The 23,387-nt window shown below is 37.7% G+C and overlaps 1 protein-coding gene across 1 annotated transcript; it reads right to left on the reverse strand.

Annotated features, from left to right (window-relative positions):
• Positions 1 to 203: 203 nt before the first annotated feature.
• LOC135478079 (protein C-mannosyl-transferase DPY19L1-like) lies at positions 204 to 23,110 on the reverse strand. Its single transcript, XM_064758350.1, has 22 exons — positions 22,945 to 23,110; positions 21,359 to 21,383; positions 20,825 to 20,912; positions 18,053 to 18,190; positions 17,312 to 17,432; positions 16,209 to 16,302; positions 14,975 to 15,032; positions 14,146 to 14,237; positions 12,703 to 12,775; positions 11,395 to 11,499; positions 10,695 to 10,781; positions 9,899 to 9,955; positions 9,263 to 9,343; positions 8,283 to 8,384; positions 7,415 to 7,486; positions 7,037 to 7,128; positions 5,770 to 5,794; positions 5,144 to 5,263; positions 3,242 to 3,416; positions 2,017 to 2,116; positions 1,658 to 1,783; positions 204 to 1,189 (listed from the first exon to the last, which is right to left on the reverse strand). Exons 1-22 carry the CDS (start codon positions 23,108 to 23,110, stop codon positions 1,036 to 1,038), a joined length of 2,151 nt encoding a protein of 716 aa, XP_064614420.1. The 3' UTR covers positions 204 to 1,035.
• Positions 23,111 to 23,387: the final 277 nt, after the last annotated feature.

The raw sequence follows: 23,387 nt of genomic DNA on the forward strand, positions 1-23,387 counted from the left end.
TATTTACAGGCACAAAAAATCATAAAACTAGAAAATTTGGGGTGCTGGAATTTATCTTTTTCCAGCAGGGTATCGTCCTACATGTACAATCTATATAACCTTCAAAACACTTTTACACATTCAACACAATTCTCAGCATCATAAAAAAAATGAGTGACAGACACAGACAAAATTTTAGATCAAATACAGTATATATGTTCAAAAGACTGGAGCCAGTTGTTCAAAACTGTATTAACTAATGCTAGTATTAAGCCGTATTTTATTCTTACAATTTTAGCTAAATTCAGCAGCCATTGCAGCTGTCCAAAGTCAGAGCATATCACAGCAGAAGATATAGTTCATATTTAAAATACTGTTATGCAATTATTTTGGGGCCAAGTACAAAATTGAGGACTCGGCTTAAAGTTAAACCTGGTAATAAGTCTTAAAACAGTTTTGAACAACTAGACCTGAAGCTGACTTTCATTTATTTGTAATTTGAAACGTTTGCAGCAATGAGAAATAGGTTAAGAATAATATTACCCTCAATGACCTAAAATTTCATCCATGACAAAGTTGCCCATTTTTCCAGATTCTGAGAGTTCTATTTATTTTAGAAAGGCGCTTTTCAGAGGTGTCTGGAATGGAGGGTGATATCCTACTGGGAAAATGTAAATTTTAGCACCAGAGGTAGTATCCCATCTCATTATTTGCCTCCAAAAACGCTCTTTCCTGGACATACTTTTAGGTCATTTAGGGTATTTCAAATAAATCTCATAATAATTTGTTCATTCATTCAGGTAAATACGAGGGATAACAGTAAATGTACTAAACACTAGTCCTCTACAATATTATACTGATGTTTTTTTTTTGTTTTTTTTTTATACAAGTACAACCTGAAAATCAAGAATTGAGCACTTGCTTAAGATGGAATCCAAGTATGGAATTGTACAAATGGTCAATAAGCAGATCAGAAAGGAATGCAAGCTTGCAATTCAAAAAAAAAAAAAAATGATGGAAAGTTAAAACCTGAAAAATAAAAAAAATGTGTAATATTTATTTGAGTACTTGTAAAATCTGATAAACGTTGTTCTTGAAAACTCTCCTAAAATGTGGCTTTGGGTCCTTTTTTAACTGGACGCAGGTAGGCGTGCCTCCTCTGTTAACCTTGTCCTCTATGTCCCAGATCTCAGGCATGCCACACCCTGGTCTGAAAAACAAAACACACTTAAGTCATTTATGTATTTAACCCTTGTAATGTCAATATATTTAAAAAAAATTAACACAACATGAAAAACAAAGCTTGGCTTACACGAGAGCTTAAGATGCGACTTAACTCAACTGGTTGTTTGCAGTTGGTTACAGCTGCAAAATGTAACCTTTATCGGAGTTAAATACTTCATTCTTTTACAGTTACAAATATTCCTGATCTCCTTACTCCAAAACTGTCTGCACACGCTAAAATATAAACCGAACGAAGACTACTTAAAACTTTTTCTTTTTTGGGTGAAATGAAGTCTTTTTCTCACGCAGCTTAATGAACTGAGGCCCGTTTCACAAAGCGCACGCAGCGCTGCAACCACGTAACTTCTATGGTAACCAGTACTGTAGGTATAACGTCGCCATGGTAACTACGTGCATGCAGCCCTGCATGCAGTTTGTGAAACAAGACCCTAACCTGGTTTTCCGTAAGCACCACGAATCCTCCAGAATAGCATAGTCCACTTGTAAGTCTATAAGGTTCTGCTTCACTTCCTCTACAGGCTTACGGCTGTACATAGAGTACACCTTCTTTGTTCTCTCTCTGTAAAATAAAACAGCTTCATGTTATACGGTCCATTAAATTCAGACATTTCATGCTAGCCTCCCTTTGCGCAATCTTCAAAACTGAAGGAAGAAATGGTGTGAAATAGTTGCTTTAATGGAAGAAAATTTAAAAAAATAATATAAAAAATAGATACCCATTACAACTTTAGGCTGGTTGAAATCATATTTTTCATACTGTGGCAAAACAAACATTAACTCATAGAAACTTACCGGAGTCCGGCGTCTTCGTAATGTGGGTGGTTTACGATTGGTCGATTGGTTGACAGTTTGATGGTTGCCATGGTTGGCATGGGGCCAGCAAATACAGCATCTGTGACACAAACATGATCTGTACAGCTTTGTTTTTTAATACAGATTTTCCTGATTTCTCCAATCGTTGCTTAAAAGTGTTCCTAGTTGGTAAACATACATTATGCAGCGTTCTATATTCATGTATGAGTATTGTCATACCTTTGTCATGAAAAGAACAGCAAAATCAGCAAAATTTTGTTGACTCAAATGAAATGGAATTTTCACTGTTGAACATTCTAACATACAACGCCTTGCTTCGCCTTCGACCTAAAATATAAACTCTTCCACATCGATTTGAAGTAAAACTACCGTTAGACTACCCTGACGCGAACATTATTCCTTAATTAGACACTGTTTGTTTTGCATTGCAACACTGATGTCTTCTTTAACACAGGATGACTCGCTTGTTGGAGCTCAGTTAAATGTCTTGCTTGTGCCAGCAGTTTCGCAGACACTGCCTATCACCCAAAAGATGGTATGTAAACATTTACTTTCACAGGCATATAAAAGCCTTAAAACGATATTTGTGATTTCTGATTAAAAAAATTAATCAAACTTTACAAAAAACTATTAAGTGGCCCTACAACGTGGTAGGATGAATCTATCTGAATCAAGCCACTTGAAAAATGCTAAACTTTAGGTGCATACAGTATTGACTCATTTATTTGATTAGTGTTTTACGCAGTATCGTAAAATCTAAGTCTAATATTTCACTTAGACGACGGCGACCAGCATTATAGCGGAAGGAAACCCACACCATCTGCAGGTTGCTGGCAGAACTTGCCGCCAGAGAGGAAGCCTGCAAGAAGTGGACTTATCTCACAGTCTCCTGGGTCACTGTGCTGCACTAGCATGCTAAACCACTATGACAGATACAATATTGTATTTATTTATTTATTTATTTGATTGGTGTTTTACGCCGTACTCAAGAATATTTCACTTATACGACGGCGGCCAGCATTATGGTGGATTGAAACCGGGCACAGCCCGGGGGAAACCCATCACCATCCGCAGGCTGCTGGCAGACCTTCCCACTTACTGCCGGAGAGGAAGTCAGCATGAGCTGGACTTGAACTCACAGCGATACAATATTGTAAATGTTATCCGTGTGGGTAAGAGGCAGTTTTGAGATAAGAGTACTCACTCTGCGGGGTGTTGGCTTTCACCCACTCCACCATCTCCTCCATGGGGTAGTTACTGAACTCTCCCAAGATGCCCCACTGGTAACTCAGGTGGTTCACCCCCTGCACAGACATTCCCGCCAGGATCAGAGACACTAGGGCAAAGTGTCGTTCTCGTCCCCCTACCCAGCCAAACACCTGAGGGCGCAAACACACAAGTTTGATTTATTTATTTATTTGATTGGTGTTTTACGCAGTACTCAAGAGTATTTCAACATTTCCATATATACTCAAGAATATACAACAGCGCCCAGCATTATGGTTGGAGGAAACCCATGACCATCCGCAGGTTGCTGGCAGACCAAACAAACAAGTAAAAACTGGTATAAATGCATAGGATTTATTTATCTGAGTGATGTTTTTATGCAGAACTCAATATTTCACTATTTGATGATGACCAGCATTATGGTAACATGAAATCTGGCAGAGCCCCGAAGGGAACCTATGATCATTCACAGGTTGCTCGAAGGCCTTCCCATGTACGACTGGAGAGGAAGCCAGCATGAGCTAGGCTTGAACTCACAGTGACTGCTTTGATGAGAGGCTCCTGGGTCATTACACTGCACTACCAAAGTACAGATTTGACTGATGACTGATAAAAGTTAATCTAAGGTTGAACAAAGTGAATCTGCACACAATATTTTAACAAAATCAGACAAGTGTAATTCTTCAACATTTCCACTTGTTTGCAAGGCGTTTATGCAATTATATTCTGAGGGTATTATTTTGTGTGGAATCTTTTGTGTGCAACCTTTTGTGAAACCCTGAAATTGGCCAATTCCACCAATATAGTTCTATCTCCAAAATCAAATTTATTTACCTGATTGGTGTTTCATACCATATTTAAGAATCTTTCACATTTGACAGCAGCAAGCATTATGGCAGGAGGAAACTGAGCAGAGCCCAGGGTAAACCCATAACGATGTGCGGGATGCTGCCAGACACTAAATCAAACTGAAAATGTGCATTAATTGTTGAGAAAGCTGCTCTTTCATATACCAGGTTATGATGGAATAAACTTGACACACCAGTTTTTGCAGTAATAACTTGGGACATTGGTTGAAATCGTCAGATAATACACAGGATCTAACAAGTGCTACAAGGCAGGATATGTACATGCCATATGCAGGATCTTAAGGATACTTTACAATGTCGACAGTTAAACTTTCCCTTTTGTTGTAACGCTGGCAAATTTTGACTGAGAGATGGACAGATAAAAAAATTCTCTTTTGCTGTAGCCAGGGATGCAAAAAATAGATTTGCTAGCAAGGTCACGAAAGAGATTGACTGTAGGAGACACAAATGCAAGACTTCATGAAGTGCTTAAATATTTACTTAACATGGATTCTATTAAACAAAAGAGAACAAAGTCAGGAATTTTGTTATTTGCAATAATTAATATGCACATAATATTTGATTTATTTGATATGTGTTTCACGCCATACTCAAGAATATTTCACTCTTATGACAGCGGCCAACATTACGGTAGGAGGAATCTGGGGGAAACCCATGACGATCCGCAGGTTGCTGTCAGACTTTCCCGCTTACGGCCGGAGAGGAAGCCAGCATGAGCTGGACTCACAGCAACTCACAGCAACCACATTGGTGAGAGACTCCTGGGTCATTACGCTGCTCTAACTTTCTAACCAACTGAGCTACGCACACAGAACATCAACTATGAAAATCCCACTTGTGTTATTGTACTTCACATGTATGGAAAACCTGAGCTCAATACATACATCATTACATCAAGACACCACCCTTGAAATTTACCTTAACATTACTTTAGCTCTTACAGGGTACCAATGCTCGGCGTAATGACACAAAGTACAGGTGAGCTAAATATACAGAGGAAATCTTCTTACTTGTGGAGAGGCGAGGAGAGATGTGATCAAAGTCAGCTGAGGTGTCCAGAACAGCTTAAGTCTCATAATGATCAGAGCCATGGCCGTGAAGGCTACAGTCATCAGCAGATGGTAGACAACCTGTGACAACATCCATGCATCGTTTAACTCAGGTATTATGAATTCCAACACGTACTGCAAGATTTGTTCATTTTATTGATTTGACTGGTGTTGTATATCTCACTCAAGAATATTTCACTTACTGTAACTCAACCTTTTCGTACTTTTGCAAGGTGTTTATTCAAGCATATTCTGAAGGCAATATTCTGTGTAGACTGATAAAAAATTAAAAGTTAAAGTTAAAAAAAGTTAAAAGTTAAAAATTAAAATGTCCGCAACAGGGTCTGGGTCACGTCAGAGGAAACAGCTATTTCTTGGGCTATAGAAATAACTCACTCCTCATTGATTAAACCTGATAACTTGGCAGCACCTTCAATGTTCTCAATATACATGACTTTGCTTACTTTGAACTGCGATATCTCTGTAAAGCAAAATATCACAAAAATAGAAAGGGATGTTTTTTTAAACGTAATGTTGGCATATATATATGGTATGGTGTTGTCTTTTCTTTTAAAACTGATTCTTACCTCAGCATACTGTCTTGAATGATTTCTGGAAAGAATGAAGGGAAATTTTATAGACAACCGCGTAGTGCAGAAATTAATCCAGGTAAAAACAGGTGTAAATCTATGGAACACTGCTGTGACCAATATGACAAAGTAATGTTGTCTTGTATGACAGATCACATACATATGTGCAAATTGTGTTTTCTAGGACATATTTTGTGGTAATAATACAACATTCTGTAATATAGTATGTGTTACAGGGATACAGAACTGTCACTGATTGGCTGTTGTGTGAGATGGACAAGAGCACTATCAACCAATTAGGAGGGATTTCTTCATATTTAATGCACACGATGTAAACAAATGTGAAAGAGATCCTTCACAGAAATACTCGGTTACCCTCGAAAACACCATTCTGGTTGGAAATTTGGTCGAAGGAACTAGGCAGAATTGTTCAGACAGTTTCACCTTGCCTACGAAACAAGTTGGCGACTACGTGGGCAGTTCGTGCTTCTGGCCTGCTGGCAGCGAGTAGCATGTGGCTGCTGTTCTACCACAACGACATTGAGAACATGCCTAGACAGACGATGCCAAGGTTAATAAATTGTTAGCCGGCATCTTAGTATCCTTTTCACTGGCCTGTTCCTCGTTTGCCATCTTTGCTAAACTTCTCCAGGTGAAGGTCACAAAAATTGATCCAGCAGATAACTTTCAAGTTCACGAGTGATAATTGCGAGTTATGAGGTTCAAAGAACAGGATTCACATATCGTAAAAATACGACTCCTTGGTGTGCAGCATACATGCTCCAAGTATATTCATGAATATTCATGAATCCTAGTTTCATCACATTACTGTCATGCATATCTCAGGAAAGCCAGCCTGAGCTGGAGTTGAATTCATAGCCATCTCATTGGAGCTAGACCCCAAAGTCATTGTGCTACTTATATTTAATCCTATGGTATGCACCACAATTTATTAATTTGATATAGAGAAATAAGGACACAGAAATTCTCTAGTATTTATTTATTTACTGGGTCACTATGCTGCACTAGCATGCTAAACCACTACGACAGATACAATATTGTATTTATTTATTTATTTATTTGATTGGTGTTTTACACCGTACTCAAGAATATTTCACTTATACGACGGTGGCCAGCATTATGGTGGGAGGAAACCGGGAAGAGCCCGGGGGGAACCCACAACCATCCGTAGGTTGCTGGCAGACCGAAATTCTCTAGTACAGTTTCATCAAGAGAAAAGTGTATGGATTTTGAATTATCTCACAAGGAGTAATCTGGACAGTCCCCAGATCCATTGAGTTTGACAGTCTCAGTTTCCTCCCCTTGCTTCATAAGCCTGTATTCCTGCAGGAGGACCTAAACAAAATGCAGAAGGAAAATATGTCAGCTAAAATACTGATTTCAGATGCTGGTAGATGCACTGAAATACAATTGGGACATTTCTAAAAGTTTAAACAGGTCTAGGTTTACAAAAAGTAAACTAAAAATTCTAAATTCTACTTTCCCAAATTTCCCATTTTAAGAAATTTGCTTATTTTCAACAAAAACAAGCATGATTTTGAAAAGAAGCATGCTGGCTTCTTTTATCAAACAAATATTATCTTCGTTAATGCAAAAGGTTTTCCACTGAACGTGTGCTTACCTTCACCATAACAGTCAGAACAACCACAACAGCAGCAGGCAGAAGCAGGGTTGTGGTGAGCTTTACCAGGGTCTGAAAACACACAATCATTAACTCTCTTATCTACCTGTAAGTACTTCCTGATGTATACAAAATATTACTTACTGCCGCATCAAAACAACTGCTGCTGAATTGACAGATCCATATAATACATCTCATAATTTTTACTTACAGTTGTATACATGTATTTGGTGTATTTTTACTGACAGATCTGTCTATTACTGCTGGATACATGTATTACATGTATATTGACTGACAGATTTGCCTATTACTTACTGCTGGATACATGTATTACATGTATATTGACTGACAGATTTGCCTATTACTTACTGCTGGATACATGTATTACATGTATATTGACTGACAGATTTGCCTATTACTTACTGCTGGATACATGTATTACATGTATATTGACTGACAGATTTGCCTATTACTTACTGCTGGATTTTTACTGATGGATCAGCTGTTACTCACCGAAGGATCCAGGTATTACGTACTAAAGGATCTGTGTGTCACTTACTTAAGGATCCATAAATTACTTACTGAAGGATCAGTGTATTACTTACTGAAGGATCTGTGTGTCACTTAATGAAGGATCCATAAATTACTTACTGAAGGATCCGTGTATTACTTACGGACGGATTTGTGCATCACTTGCTGAAGGATATGTGTATTACCTTAATATTGAAGGATATGTGTATTACTTATTGAAGCATCCATGATCCACGTATTACCTACTGATGGATCCATGTGTTACTGACTGAAGGATCCACATTTACTCCATGACAGATCCGCGAGTTACTTACTGAGGGATCCGTGTATTACTTACTGAAGGATCCATGAAGTCAAACTCAGCAGCACAGGTGTACAGCATGGTGTGGAAATTCTGGAAGTTACTAAACTTGCTGCGGAAAATGTCAGAAATATGAGCCTGTTTGGGAGACAAAAACACCCAAAATAAAAATGAGGCAGGGCAGAAATACACTAGCACAGGGTAACACATGGATCACAACTTCTATTTGTTCAGTAAACTCACGGAATGCCATTGGAAGAAGTCAGATATACACTGCATAAAGGTCTTCAGCAGTCAGAATAATTCACAAACAAATTGCCCAGCTGCACCAAGAACTAGTCCTAAAATCAATAATGAAAACAAAAGTTTGACTGAAATTTTGGGAGGGAGGGATCGTTCTCAAAATATTAAAACAGTTATGATGATTAAGTTATAGGGGGCATTTTTCTTTTTTTTCCATAAAATCCTTTTGAATACTATTCTCAAATCAGTAACGTGTCTTTAAGTTATTTATTTATTTGGTTGGTGTTTTACGCTGTACTCAAGAATATTTCATTCATACGACAGCGGCTAACATTATGGTGGGAGGAAACCGGGCAGAGTCCAGGGGAAACCCACGACCATCCGCAGGTTGCTGGAAGACCTTCCCACTTACAGCTGGAGAGGAAGCCAGCATGAGCTGGACTTGAACTCACAGCGACCACATTGGTGACAGACTCCTGGGTCATTACGCTGGGCTAGCGCGCTGACCAACTGAGCCACAGAGGCCCCTGTTAATTTTAATAGAAAGTCTTTTGTCGGAGTGATACCAAATTGTTATTATAATACAACATTCTGTCATATTCAATATAATATCATCTTAGTCTGATGGAATGTTTATGTTGAATTAATATAATATGTGTGTCTTTATTTAATCCACATTATAATCCTTCATGCTTTTTATACATGTACATTTACATATAGACAGTTTGAATAGATGACCATTCTTACCTCCATATCTGGAGAGGTGTACTTACATCATCAGCCACACCAAGGAGCCTGGAGAGAGAGAATTTGAGACCCAGTGTTCCACCGACCAATAGAACTCCCTGAACAACCTGTGAGACAAATAAAAAACTTGATGTTATGGTTTTTCTTGAATATTTTATTTACTTGTGCTTTATGATGCTTTTACAAGCTTTTTCATTTTCATGATCGTGGTGAAGTTTGTTGGGATTACTGGTTGAATGAAAAAAATCACCACATGTGATGGTTGAAACCAAGTGAACTATGGGGTGTAGAGAAACAATCTGCACAGTTTTATGAAGTCTGCACCTTTAGAGACATGCACAAATCATTTTGGGTGCCATTTTCATAATAACTGTCCGCATAAATTCCACTGAAAAAAGTGCTTTAGTGGTTGAAAAGGTTGAAGATTTACAGTATATGTACATGACATACACAGCCCGGAAATTGGCAGGATTTTTTTGTTATCTTTATGCGAGTCTCATGTTTCTTCACACAAAAATCAGAATTAACCTTCACACGAGATACTAAAGGCATGAAATTACACATACAAGCATGTTAATGTTGACCACTGATTTCTTCACTACTTATCTCAGATTTAGATTTACAAATCTTGAAATAATCCAGAAGACATGTTTGTAGCTTACCCAAATGATGAGACGGAAGCCTGCTCTGTGTATGACTGGCTCCAGCAGAACAATGGCCTGTAAACAAACACAGGGCAGTTGTCACTGCATTTCTATCTAAGCAGATATGTTCAGAAATGTTGCCTTGGTGAGACTCATGCAGGAGCAAGATAAGTATTGTCAATGCACCAAACAATATGCATCCTACTCTAAATACTCTGAAAGTCCCTTTTAATCTAGACAACAGCCTTGAACATGATAGGCGTAACACTGATATGGGTACGGTAACACTAACTTGCTTGTTTCTTAACCTGTTTGGTATCTACATGTAGCGTTTTAACATTACTTTCATTATTATTTTGGTCAGACCATGACAGTATTTTGGTCAGACCATGACAGTATTTTCTCAGCAGTTTAGTCTCAATGCCAACATACCGTCTCATAATCATGATGTTACCAAAGGCTATGAAGTGTTAACTCCGTCTCCATAAACTTGTTTATGGAGTTTAACATTATGAATTAGTAAACTCAGTTTTACCTGTGTTTTGTTTGCACTAATATGAACGTCAATATGAAGAGCTTGTGGTGTTATGTTTCATCAATGAAAGACTATTTAGGTACGGACCATCTCACAGATGCCCCAATAGGTGCCAGATTAAAACAAACTTGCCTCATGTCCCAAAATCTAAACATTCTGTACCTGTAAAGAAAGGTGTGTTGCAGTTGTAAGGGAATCTTGTAGGTAGGTTGACAGACAGCTGGCTTATACGACACCCACTGATATATCTATGCTTTCACTTTCGTTATTCAGACTTACCAGAACTGTGAAAAGGCAGGAGGCATAGAATGAGGTGAGTAACATCTCGTTACCGAACAGGAGGATGAAACTCACAGCCAAACCAATCTGTATGAAAAGGTGAGCAAAGGATTAACAAGTGAGAAGGACTAACATGTGAGCGAAGGATTACCAGGTAAGCAAAGGATTAACAGGTGAGAAGGATTAATAGGTGAGCAAAGGATTAACAGGTGAGCTAAGTATTAACAGGTGAGAAGGATTAATAGGTGAGCAAAGGATTAACAGGTGAGCAAAGGACTAACTGGCGAATGAAAGATTAACAGGTGAGTATGTACAATTAGTGGATATTTAGTTTACTAATGAGTGAACTTTTATTCTAGAGTAAACCAACCTATAAGTGCTATATATAATACAACCATATAGTATACATGCAATAACTTTTTAAGGTAATGAACATGGTCTTTTACTTAGTTTTTCAGGTTGGACAGATTCATACCTAAATGACCCCAAAAAACCATATCAAAAAGGATTTATCATTTGTAAAAGGACAGATAAATTTCTAAAGAAGCTAACCTTCTTGAGTCTCTAATGATTTGTTTCATTTTTATGCTCGATTGTATTTCCCACCGCTCAGGCAGTTTGGCGCAGGGTGGCTTTGAACTCACTCACTCACAGGTGAAAGCCATGACTGAGAGAAACAAGTAAGGCAGCACAAACTCACCAGTTGACCTGTCAGAATGACCAGTGTTTTCTTTGCTGACAGGTATCCAATGACATACGTTCCAAACACAGCCAGAGTCTGGATGAGCAAAGCAAACTGTGCAAACTGGGCAAAAGATAAAAAAAAAAATTCTTTTTATTCAGGTCTTTGGTCAAACCCTGTTCACTGTTTTGGAACAAATGAAAAGTTGAAGTTGTGAGACGATTTTCTCTTTATGCTAGCATTTCAACCAACCATTCCAATCTGAGTTGATCAATTTTAAATGGGATTAGATGAAACAAAATATGTGTAGCTATTGGAAATGTTGTTATTGTTGTTTTGAAAAAGCATGAAAAAACCAATTTCATGTTTTCATGACATTACTGCAAAGTTTGTCAATTTTTTCCCATCCTATTTCCAATATCACTGAAAAAAGTATTTATTTATTTGATTGGTGTTTAATGCCATACTCAAGAATATTTCACTTATACGACGACGGCCAGCATTATGGTGGGAGGAAACCAGGCAAAGCCCGGGGGAAACCCTTGACCATCCGCAGGTTCCTGACAGTCCTACCCACGTACGGCCGGAGAGGGAGGCCAGCATGAGCTGGACTTGAACTCACAGTGACCGCACTGATGAGCAGCTCCTGGGTCATTAAGCTGCGCTAGCGCACTAAACAACTGAGCCACAGAGGCTCCCCAATGCAAAAGTCAGGGAGTCACCACATAAAAGCCTGGTACACTGCCTGGTTATGTCTGCTGGTACAAAAAGTCACCTGAAGCATTCAGGGGCATCGCTGATGCTGGCACTGTGCAGGCCAGAGGAAAGATGCCGAAGTGTACTTTCATCATACCCATTGGGCTTCTTCTTAAAGGCAATGAAAACACTAACCTGAAGTATATGTCTGATGAAAGCACTTAAAAAAACTGTCCACAAAAACAATTGGGTTGTACAATGACCATTTCTAACCATATTGGCACCACTGACGTCACATCAGGTCTTATATACGTACTTATATTTTATATAAGATCTGAGAATGCATTTGCCAAATGGACCCTCTGAAACAGACTATTTCAAGCAAAATGGTTTTAAAACCATTTTACTTGGTTGGAAAAATTTCAAAAAAAATAATTAGATCTATTCTCCTGGACAGTGTTTAATGGTCTTTCATCTGATATATACTTCATTTTAGTGCTTTCTTTGCCTTTAATGAAGAATACACAGATAGCAAAGAATCCACAATACAAACAAAAACAGATTTTGCTAACTGAACCTTCGGAAATTGCACTTAAGCAGTTGTGTCCAAGCCTTAATTAGTTAACTCACCTGCCAGGGTAACATGAAGCAGATGATAGCCAGGGCCAGGGACAGACTGGACTTGTAACCAGGCTCTCTACACCTGCGCACAGATTACAAAGGTACGCCATTTATTTACATATTTAATTAATGGATTGGTAGCATAATAATAACACCCTAGTTAACAGTACAGTATAGTCTCACTATAAGACGCCTCGATATAGGGCATAACTTTATCGGGGATATAACACTACCAAAATCTTGTCCAACCCCCCAAAAAGTGTTTGGTGTACTTGCGTGCGACAAGGCTAAGATTATGAATGGCAGCAGCTAAAATGAAAAATAAAAAAGGATTTTCACCTAGAAATACACATAAATAGCTAGACATCATTTGCTTCATTTTCTACTGTTCGTGTATGACCCATGGATTAGATCAATATTTTAGGCTTTGAATATCATGTTACTAAAAGCCAAACCACTGTTGTGTAGGATCAGGTCAACATTTTGGGTTTTGAATATCATGTCACTAAAAGCCACACCACTGTTGTGTACGACCAGGTCAACATTTTGGATTTTGAATATCACGTCACTAAAAGCCATACCACTGTTGTGTAGGACCAGATCAACATTTTGGGTATTCAATATCATGTCACTAAAAGCCAAACCACTGTTGTGTAGGATCAGGTCAACATTTTGGGTATTCAATATCATGTCACTAAAAGCCAAACCACTGTTGTGTAGGACCAGATCAACATTTTGGGTATTCAATATCATGTCACTAAAAGCCAAACCACTGTTGTGTAGGACCAGATCAACATTTTGGATTTTGAATATCATGTCACTAAAAGCCACACCACTGTTGTGTAGGACCAGATCAACATTTTGGGTATTGAATATCACGTCACTAAAAGCCATACCACTGTTGTGTAGGACCAGATCAACATTTTGGGTATTCAATATCATGTCACTAAAAGCCAAACCACTGTTGTGTAGGACCAGGCCAACATTTTGGGTTTCACAGCTAGATCTACACCTAGAAATGTAATGGCTATGCATTGGTGCAATGTTTGCAAATCCATGTATATGTATACCCTTTTCCATAAGGTTCTGCACAGACTCACACACACAAACGAAAGCCGCCAGAGACACACGATAAAACTTTCACGATGAAGGTAATGAATACCGTAATTCTTCTAATTTTTGGGACACCTGGTCTCCTCTTTTGAGCCAACATGTACGTAATTGTAGCCGGAATATTCAGTTCCTATTTTTTTCTTCTCGTGGTTAGCCCATCAAAGGAACACCATATTCATATCTTTAATTTTCCTTCCCCCCAAAAAAACAGGAGAGAAATGTAATTCTTTGCCTTCAGCTGTACTAATATCTGTCGTAAAAACTAGAAGAATTAAGGTAGGATCTATCCCTGAGGTAATTTTTTCAAAGCTATCTAAAAAGGATTTCATGTAATCTTACCTGATAATATAAGTTACAATGAACATTTGCACGACGAAGAAAGGATAAGCAAAGCTCTCTCGTAGAGGAGGCGTCCACTGAACTCTTGTACACTGAAATCACAACATTTATACATTTACTTACTCCATTGGTGTTTTACGATGTACTCAAGAAAATTTCACTTATACATACGACCATGACCATCTGCAAGTTGCTGCAAAACCTTCTCATACATGGCTGGAGAGGAAGCCAGCATGAGCTGGACTTGAACTCACAGCAACCGCATTGGGTGGGAGGTTCTTTGGTCATAGCACCGTGCTGAATAAGAACGAGAATATAAATGCGGTTAGTCTTGTCAGCAATTTGCTATTCTGAACCTGTATTTCTTTCACAAAATGCTACATGTAGGCTGCGACTTAGAAGCACTGAAGTCATCCGGTTGGTGCACTTGTCATTTCAGTGCTATATTCTTGAGAATTTATTTATTTATTTGACTTGTGTTTTACGCCGTTACAAGACAGCAGCCAGTATTATGGTGGGAGGAAACCAGGCAGAGGCCAGTGGAAACCCATGACCATGCACAGACCTTCCCACATATGGCCGAAGAAACTCTTGAGTACATAAATCCATGAACTGAATTAAATTGACTTACGGTCAAAATTTGAAGCATGACTGAAATTTTACATCCAAATGCTAAAAAAGGAGTTTTTTTTAGGATGAACCTGTCACAATTTGAAGTTCTGAAATGATATATAAGATTTACATCAAAATTTTGAGTGATGAAATGTGCCCCAAAAATGACTTTTTGAAGTTGACTCCAATCCTTGAGATTTAGCATTTCAAAACCTACCTCTCCATGGTTGTAAAAGAATGCCGCCACAGTAAGGAGGCCCCCAAACAAAGAGCCACTGTAAACAAGAGAGGAGGTGTGCTCACTGCCAGCAGCAACATTTAAAACATGACAGAAGTTCGGGTGAAATGTTCCCTATAAACATTCCAGTAATACTGCGGAGACAGTGATATTCAAATTTTGAAACTCTTCATACAGAGGAAAGAAACAAATGTAATGCTTGAAACATATGTTCTAAAATGCAGGCAAACATATGTTCTAAAATGCAAGCAAAACATATGTTCTAAAATGCAAGCAAACATATGTTCTAAAATGCAAGCCTGATTTAACTCTTCTCTCAGCAACACATTACTCAATATTACAGTAGAATGACTTTTAGTGGGCACAAATCTGGTTAAAACTCAACATCAAAATAATGAATCTGTTTTCAATATTTCAAAGGACACATTTAAATGGAAATGAAGGCAGATATGCCCAAACAGTTTTTTGGGGTTTTTTTTTTTTTGCATTTTCGAGGCATACTTTATATTTCTTAATAAGCCCTCTATTTTAAGTATATTTTCCGTCAATGGTCAGAAATATTTGGAAATGACATCATCCATGAACATACTGGGAATGCCCGACCAATTTGGGCTTTTTCCCTTAACAGAGTTGACAGTTATCGCCGTTGACATCACTACAGCATGGACCATTAAGCCCATAGGAAAACTATAATTTAAAGCCATCGTTTATGCTCGAAGAAAAAAGTTGAGATTATTTTTTTTTGTATCACATCACTTGCAAAACAGAAAACATTGCCAATTGCTGACACCTTGAGAGTTGTGAGGACAGCACACTTGAAATGAAAGACATCCAGGTTAGTGAATGCAGACATGATTGTGGTGAACCAAGAAAATAGCTGAAATTTACTATCATAGCCCAAAAAGGCCGGGGTCCAGGGGCCGCCTAGGCCCGGAAGCTAGAAAAATCTGCGGAAAACAGGTAAATTAATCGAAACTGAACAAAGAAAAAGCGGAATTCCGCTAAAAAGCGGAAAAAAATCATGTCTGTGAATGGAGCAGTAAAAGAGCTGAATTTCTGAAAGCTAAGCTTGGAAGAATGAAACAATCCTCAGATCTAGTCCTACTCCTCAATTGCAATATTCTGTTTATGCAAACAGATTTTATATGCAATCACTTTGCAACTCTGGCTCAATGGTATACCTACAATACATTAAAGGTTAACGAATACACACCTGAGGTAAGTAGCAAAGAGGAAGAAGATCGCCATCATACAGCCGTTGAGCAGGAACACGGATTCCACGTAGAAGTAAGATGGCTCTCCAAGGCCTAGAATAACAACAACCACCAAATTATTTGATTAGCCTAAGTTTTCAACAAAACCATTGAACTATAAATTGAGATGAAAACTGATCACATTTTGAACGTTAAAATCCATCGGTTAATAATATAACATAGCCCAATGAAAACAGTCCTCTAATGTGTTACATTCTAACCCGCTGTTAGCTGCGAGCCCCATGTAAATAAACCTATTAATTAAAAATGACCTTTCAAACAAGTGTCACAAACACAAACTGATACTTAACCTCCTTGAATAAAATAATTTCATGCTGTTTATTTCTATAAATAAAAGAATTTTAGATTGTTTACGTGTTAGATTTGCTTTGTTGATTCCTATAAAGGTGAACTATCAGATTTTCCCTTTGCGACAAAAGTGTTATTTTTCACAGTTTATAGACATCACTTGTTTTTACATTCTTGATATTTTAAAACCAGTTGCCATGATGTGGAAAGGAAACATTTCTTTCATGACCTTCCATTCTGAGCTCAGCGGTATGAGGTCGGTAGTACATGTGCACAAAACTTATACATTTCTACATTAAACAAAAATAAGACAGGATGCCATACATACACATCTGTCAAATATCTAGGTCAACTGCTTACCTGCTTAAGTTTGCTGCTGATTGGTCTAACATGCATTTTTTAAAACCTCTGCAGAGCGAGTGATGAAAAAATGGCAGCATGAAATATGCCGTTTTTGCAACATTTTCTTCATTTTTGGGGGGTAGAATGGACTTTAACACCTTTGTCTTGGCATCTGTTGTGTAACACGACGCTGCTGAACCTTGCTTCTTACCGAGTCAAATCCGGAGAATGCTGATTATGCTCTGTACGAAACAAGGTTCAGCGATTTCGGGTTAGACTGCAAACAATAACTGTCTAACTCAACGTTTAACTGTAAAACAATAATTAAACAAACAAATTGTCAGTTTTCTAAAAATTCTTTAATTCAAGAAATAAAAAAAACTGAATGATTTTGGAACCAAAGATGTAGTACCTTCACAGCTCTGGACTGGCTCCAAGCCCTCACCCCTGTTCACTGTCCAGCAAATCTTGGTGCGCCTACCAAAGTATGCATTGGCAGCCTCGTAAAACCGATAACCCGCTGCCAGCACCACCTATAAATACAGAAACATGAGAACATTAGTACGCAGTACAATGCAGCCTTTTTCCTCGAGACACACTAATCGATACAGGTCTTTTTTTGCCTTATATGGTAATATATTTTAACTTACCGTTAAAACAAATGTTTCCCCACCCATAAAATGGACCAGTAATGCACAAGGGGAAAATTCCTGAATTTAGCCTTAAGTAACAATCAAAGAATGCAGAGAAAAATATACTCAGGTATGTTCCCTAAGTACATGAAAAAGTGGACTGACTGAATTTGTGAGGCACAATGTGATATTTTGTGAGGCATAGTCTAATATCATTCTAGTCCACATGTAGAGAAATAATTTACAATTTTTGAAAGCTTGCATGTTTAGTGACACAAACAAATCATTTTAGCATCATTTTGATAATAACTGTATGCCTAAATTCCACTGAAAAAAACTGCTTCAGTGGTTGAAAAGGTTGAAGATTTACAATAAACTATGTCATGTATCATGTCTACTATACATATTCAAGTAATTCGCCTTTCTCTGCAATTGTTATTAATTTTTCCTAAATAAATTAAACATAATTGATTACAGGTGTAAACGTGAGGGGGCTCAGGGATGATTACAGCTTGACTTACCTCCGGGTAGAGGTTGAACCGCTTCAGAGTGTTAATCGTCAGGGGGTATTCCGTGATGTTGTCATTCATAACTTTGTGAAGTCCTTCCGAAAACGATGATGACTCGATCATCGTCTTGTAGTAAGAGAAATACAGGCCCTGTAAAAACAAAATTTTATTTGTTGACTTTTTTTTTTCATCACTTTGTAAAGTTCTTCAGAAAATGAAGAGGGCTCTATCATAATTGTACAGTAACAGAAATGCAAATATAAAAATATTATTCGTTCACTTTCCTTTATCTGGCCGCTGTTAATGCCAAACCAACAAGGAGATAACCTCATGCAGCATTAAAAGTTCACCCAAATTTGCAGAAGCAGGATTTGAACCCAAAACTCTGACTGGTGAAACGGCTGTTCTTTCCAGTGATTACTAGTACAATATTTTAGATGCAAACATATTAAGTTAGCACATGTAGTACTTTTACTTTGTCCTGTGCCGAATGAAATGTGGTTTATTGTGGTTCACATAGAATAATGCCTTCAGAATATGCCTGAATATACACCTTGAAAACATGAAAAAAGTTTGAAATATTATAAAAAAGGGTGGAGAGGGTTTAATGGAATATCATACTCACTCAAAATCAAAACAGTACATGTCAGGTGATTCTTACATCACTGTCCAGCAAGTCATTCAAGTTCCTTTTAATTCTGATTTACTAAGGGCAATTCTTTTTCTACATTGTTTGGAGGAAGCTTAATGTTTGTCAACAGGTGTGCATACTATTTATCAGTATTTCTTTTCATTTTAATTTTGTTTTTAATTTTTTCTTGCCCATACTCCTGTCAATCTTGCACATCCGTTACAATACACAGGTTATGGATCAATGTTTGTAACATATATAACTGTCGCTTTTGGTGCATTCGTGTGAATATTTATTCTTAAAATTAATCCAATTTTATCCTTCGGCCTTCACAGTTCTTTCCCCATAACTATATCTCAACGACTGTGATACAAATGACAAGGAGCAACATGCTGCCTGCAATAGAGTATTGCTTGGCACAGTTACCATGACAACAATCAATGGCCACCTACTTGAATCATAGGAGCCTACTCATCACTACTGCATTTCTACTGGACGGATTACTGGTCATGGCCGTCAGACAAATCGCCTGCAGCAAGAGGCCTATGTTTACAATACACTTTAGCTGTGTCATTCTTATCATGTTTGAGCCCTCCAACAGAGGAGAGCTCCACAGTATTGGCCATTAATTTCACAAACATAGTGGCACCAGTCATAAGCCAAACAAATGCTCTCTGTAAAATGGTGTCTACTTGATAACATGGCAGTGAGAGCTGCACAACGCATAAGGTATAGCAACTGATGTCTGAGAGAAACATCAGCACTTACCTGTAAAATCATTCCACAATCCAGACCTGTTTGTGTCATTTTTATTTCATAATTTGAAGGATATAGTTATTTGATTGGTGTGTTATGCTGTACTCAAGAATATTTTACTTATACAAGTGGCCAGCATTATAGTCAGGAAACCAAGCAGAGCCTGGGGGAAACCCACGACGATACACAGGTTGCATGCAGACCTTCCCATGTACAATTTGAGAGGAAGCCAGCATGAGCTGGACTTGAACTCACAGCGACCATATTGATGGGAGGCTCCCTTGGCCATGGAGGCCCCCTTGAAGGATATAATCATACATAATAATATAAAGACGTCAGATATAAATATCACTGTACTCAATATTTGTACATGTGAATAACCGAAGACAAGTTTACGGCTTAAGAAAAACACCTTTTCGCCAGGTACCTGACAAACCACATGAAAAGTCCTTCAAACTGAACATTTACTCTGTCAGTTACAAAAACTGTTCTTCCCAGAGGCCCTATTAGAGGGTGACAAAACAAACACGACATTTACAACTTCAAATAAATATTAACAGTGACCAGACAAACAAATTGCACACATAACGGTATCAAAAGTAGCCATACATTCAGTTATTATGCTATACAAAGCAATACAAAAAGAACACAATCAGCAAAGGACAGATTACAATCAAGATATTAACTGTGTATAAATTGAAAATGGGTTTTTAAGGATTTACATTTAGTTTTTCAAGCATGGTCAAATTAAACTTTTCACAGAAGGCTTTTGGAGATTTTGACTCTTTTAAGTCCCTTTCTAATGGGTTCCATAGTTTTGAACCATTGTATGAAAGGCTTTGTTTGACTCACTTTAAGGAAGAGGATGGCACTTGGAGATTACCATTTGTGGTTGATCCGAGATGTTTTGTAGTTGCAGAGTTGACAGGTTTAAATAGTGCATTCAGGTATGTTGGGCACTTTCCGTTTAGTATCTTATACATGCAGATTCCTGTTTGCTGGGAAACTTTGTCTTGGATACAGAGCCAGTTGAGTTGCTTGAAAAGTTTGGAAGTTGTTGTTAAATAAGGGGCATTTAATATTAGTCTAACTGCTCTTTTTTGAAGTTTTGAGATTCTTTCTATCTGGTACTTGCTGGCAAATCCCCAGATCGTGCAACTTTATAACTTAAGCTGTTATCCAAGATGTTCAAACAAACAACCACACTGATCTAGAGGATGAAATCAGTAATGAGTCTGCGTTATAACTACATGTATCTGGGCCAGTCAAGGCCCTTTAGATTTATTTCTGAGTTTTACGCCGTACTCAAAAAAAAATTTCACTTATTCGCAGGCGAGCAGAATTATGGTGGGAGGAAAATCATCCACTCAGGTCAGGAGCACGATGGTAACACTCACCATCTCTGTCCTGAAGGCCAGTTCTCTCTCCAGTGTTGACAGGTGTGAAAAGTGACGGTCACTCTCAAACATGTGACTCAGGTGGTTCCTAAAATCAAAATTACAAAGCTTAAAGCTACCCTTTAACAATTCTTTGCCGGGCATAACCCCAGTTTATCAGGAAAATATGGTAGTTCAGTAGGGAATTTTCTCCTTTTTATTTTATTCTGCTTAATGAATATGAAAATAGGGATTTTGAATAAAATCAACTCTGAGAAAAATTTTTAAAAATTTCTAAATATATGTTGCATTGTAACTTATTGGACAATTCGTGTTAGAATCTTTGATCAAAATACAGATGTTGCACTGCGGCCAAAATATGAACGAAATGGTTTATTTTGTGAATGCAAAAATGTGGAAACACATGTAGTTCTATTTTCATTCAGCAATAAAAAATCACTGGCGAAACCTTTAAATGTTAAAATATATGAAACAGGGCGGTATAAATCATGTGTGTCAATTTAGGAGAATAACATGGTACAGTTAGGCACATACCTATGAAGGACTCCACAGACAACAGCTGAAAACAAAGAAATGCTGGATTTATTCACTCATTTACTTTATTTCATTGGTGCCATACTCATGAATTTTTCACTTATACCCTGTTCGTCTGTTTTATTAGTGAAGGAGACTGGAATGCTTGTGGTAAACCACAGACTTTTGGCAAGATACTAACGAACTTTCTGAGCGAACGAACTGGGACATAAAGATACTATCGTAGTGGAACACATGGGTCTTAAGCAAACATCAGACCTGGCAAACACCCAACAAATAGAGCGAATCGGAAAATCTACATATTACCTGTATAAGGCTAGGCTTGAGAGAAACAAGATAAAGTAACAAAACTGGCATAATTTAAAATGTTAAATTACTGTATTTCACCTAAAATTCAGCATTTTTGAACTGACACATTTCACCTGATTTTGACAGATTCGTCCACTTTATAGGGCCACAAAAACTGAAGGCACCCAAACATCATTTTAAGACCTTTATGTGGTTCTGATAGCATATTTTTACAGGCCAAACAGGATTCAGTGTACATGACAGACAATGCTTGAAACCATGAGAATTTGTCATTGTATAAACACCAATCAAATAAATAAATAAATCAAAAGGAATGTTCAGCTCATTCTCAGGGAATAAATGCACAAGTTTTTAAAAACCATATCTTTTACATTACCCAGCATAAAAGAAGATAATATTTTTTTCTGAAAGGTTAATGTGCCCATCAGCAATATTTTCAGAAGCTCTCTAATAACTTCACCTTGCTTAGTGTTAAAACTTGATAGTATGATTTTGGATAGAAGTTAACCAATTGGACATCCAGCCTGGTGTGCGATCAGGTTTGCTGCAATGGAGGGAAAGTCTTACTGGGATCGTTGTCTTGGCTATTTGGATTTATCCCAGTATGTATTCACTGTCTTGAGCCACCATTAAGGGCAGCAGAATCTCTGAACACTGTGTTAAGAAATTTTACCTGTGGTTAAAAGAATTAAATGTCTTGTCTCCAGGGCTATTAATAAATGACACGTAACTGCCATTTCAAATACAACCGATGCTGCTGAATGCTTCATTTGCATATTAAATAGAGGATGAAATGGGTTATCATTTCCACCATTCACAAGAAGAATATTTTTGGGCATAATTATTCAACCTTCACAGTGCAATAGTCTACTTATTATTAATATTTGGATAACATGATGACTTTTGTGTATTTGAATGTTTTTATACTGAATGTTTTCGCTGCAGGCCTTCACACACAGATTTAAGTTTAGTAAACGTGTATTATGACGTAATCCTGCTGAGTTCGGATTGGAACATCATGAAACAAGATACTTATATTTTGACGTCATGGCATCAGATGATACAAATAAAAATTTAAACATCATTAAAATTTCAATTTAATTTAACTAAAAACTTTGGAAAATATCTGCCCATATTTCTTGGAATATAACGCAAAAATGATCAGATTTGCTGTGAGAAATTTAGAAGCCGGACCGTATCCCTACTTGGAATGTAATACGTGTGATACAACAACAACGCCGGTAAAAATCTATATCTTTCTGTAACATGATACTTACCCAAAACCAGAACTAGAGCTAGATAAGAGTGATTCCTTTCATGCTTTATATTGTCTTTCTCTGTCTCTCTCCCACCATTTCGTCGGGTCAGTCTACTTCTTCCAGAATTGTTAGATTTCGATGATGTATCCACGTTTTGATTTTGGTTCCTCCTCTTTGCCGCCATGTTTACGAAAAGCCATCTCTTTCGTTAGTCGGTATTTTCCGACATTTTCCGTACCTGTCAACATTATTTGTTTAAACCCTTATCATTTACTTCTAATGTCTTTGTTTTCCCGAAAAGTGTCAAAGTAATTCACTATTAAAAGATTAGTTTATTTCATTCGAGAAATAAATGAAAAGTTGATCGTTTAAATGGACAGGTGCCCGTTCCGAAAATTTCTATATTTGGAACGCCTCGCGCGTTGCCCAGGACAACCAGGTAGTTGACAGCTAAGGAGGCA

This window comes from Liolophura sinensis, chromosome 11 (genome assembly GCF_032854445.1).
Source record: "Liolophura sinensis isolate JHLJ2023 chromosome 11, CUHK_Ljap_v2, whole genome shotgun sequence".
NCBI lineage: Eukaryota > Metazoa > Mollusca > Polyplacophora > Chitonida > Chitonidae > Liolophura > Liolophura sinensis.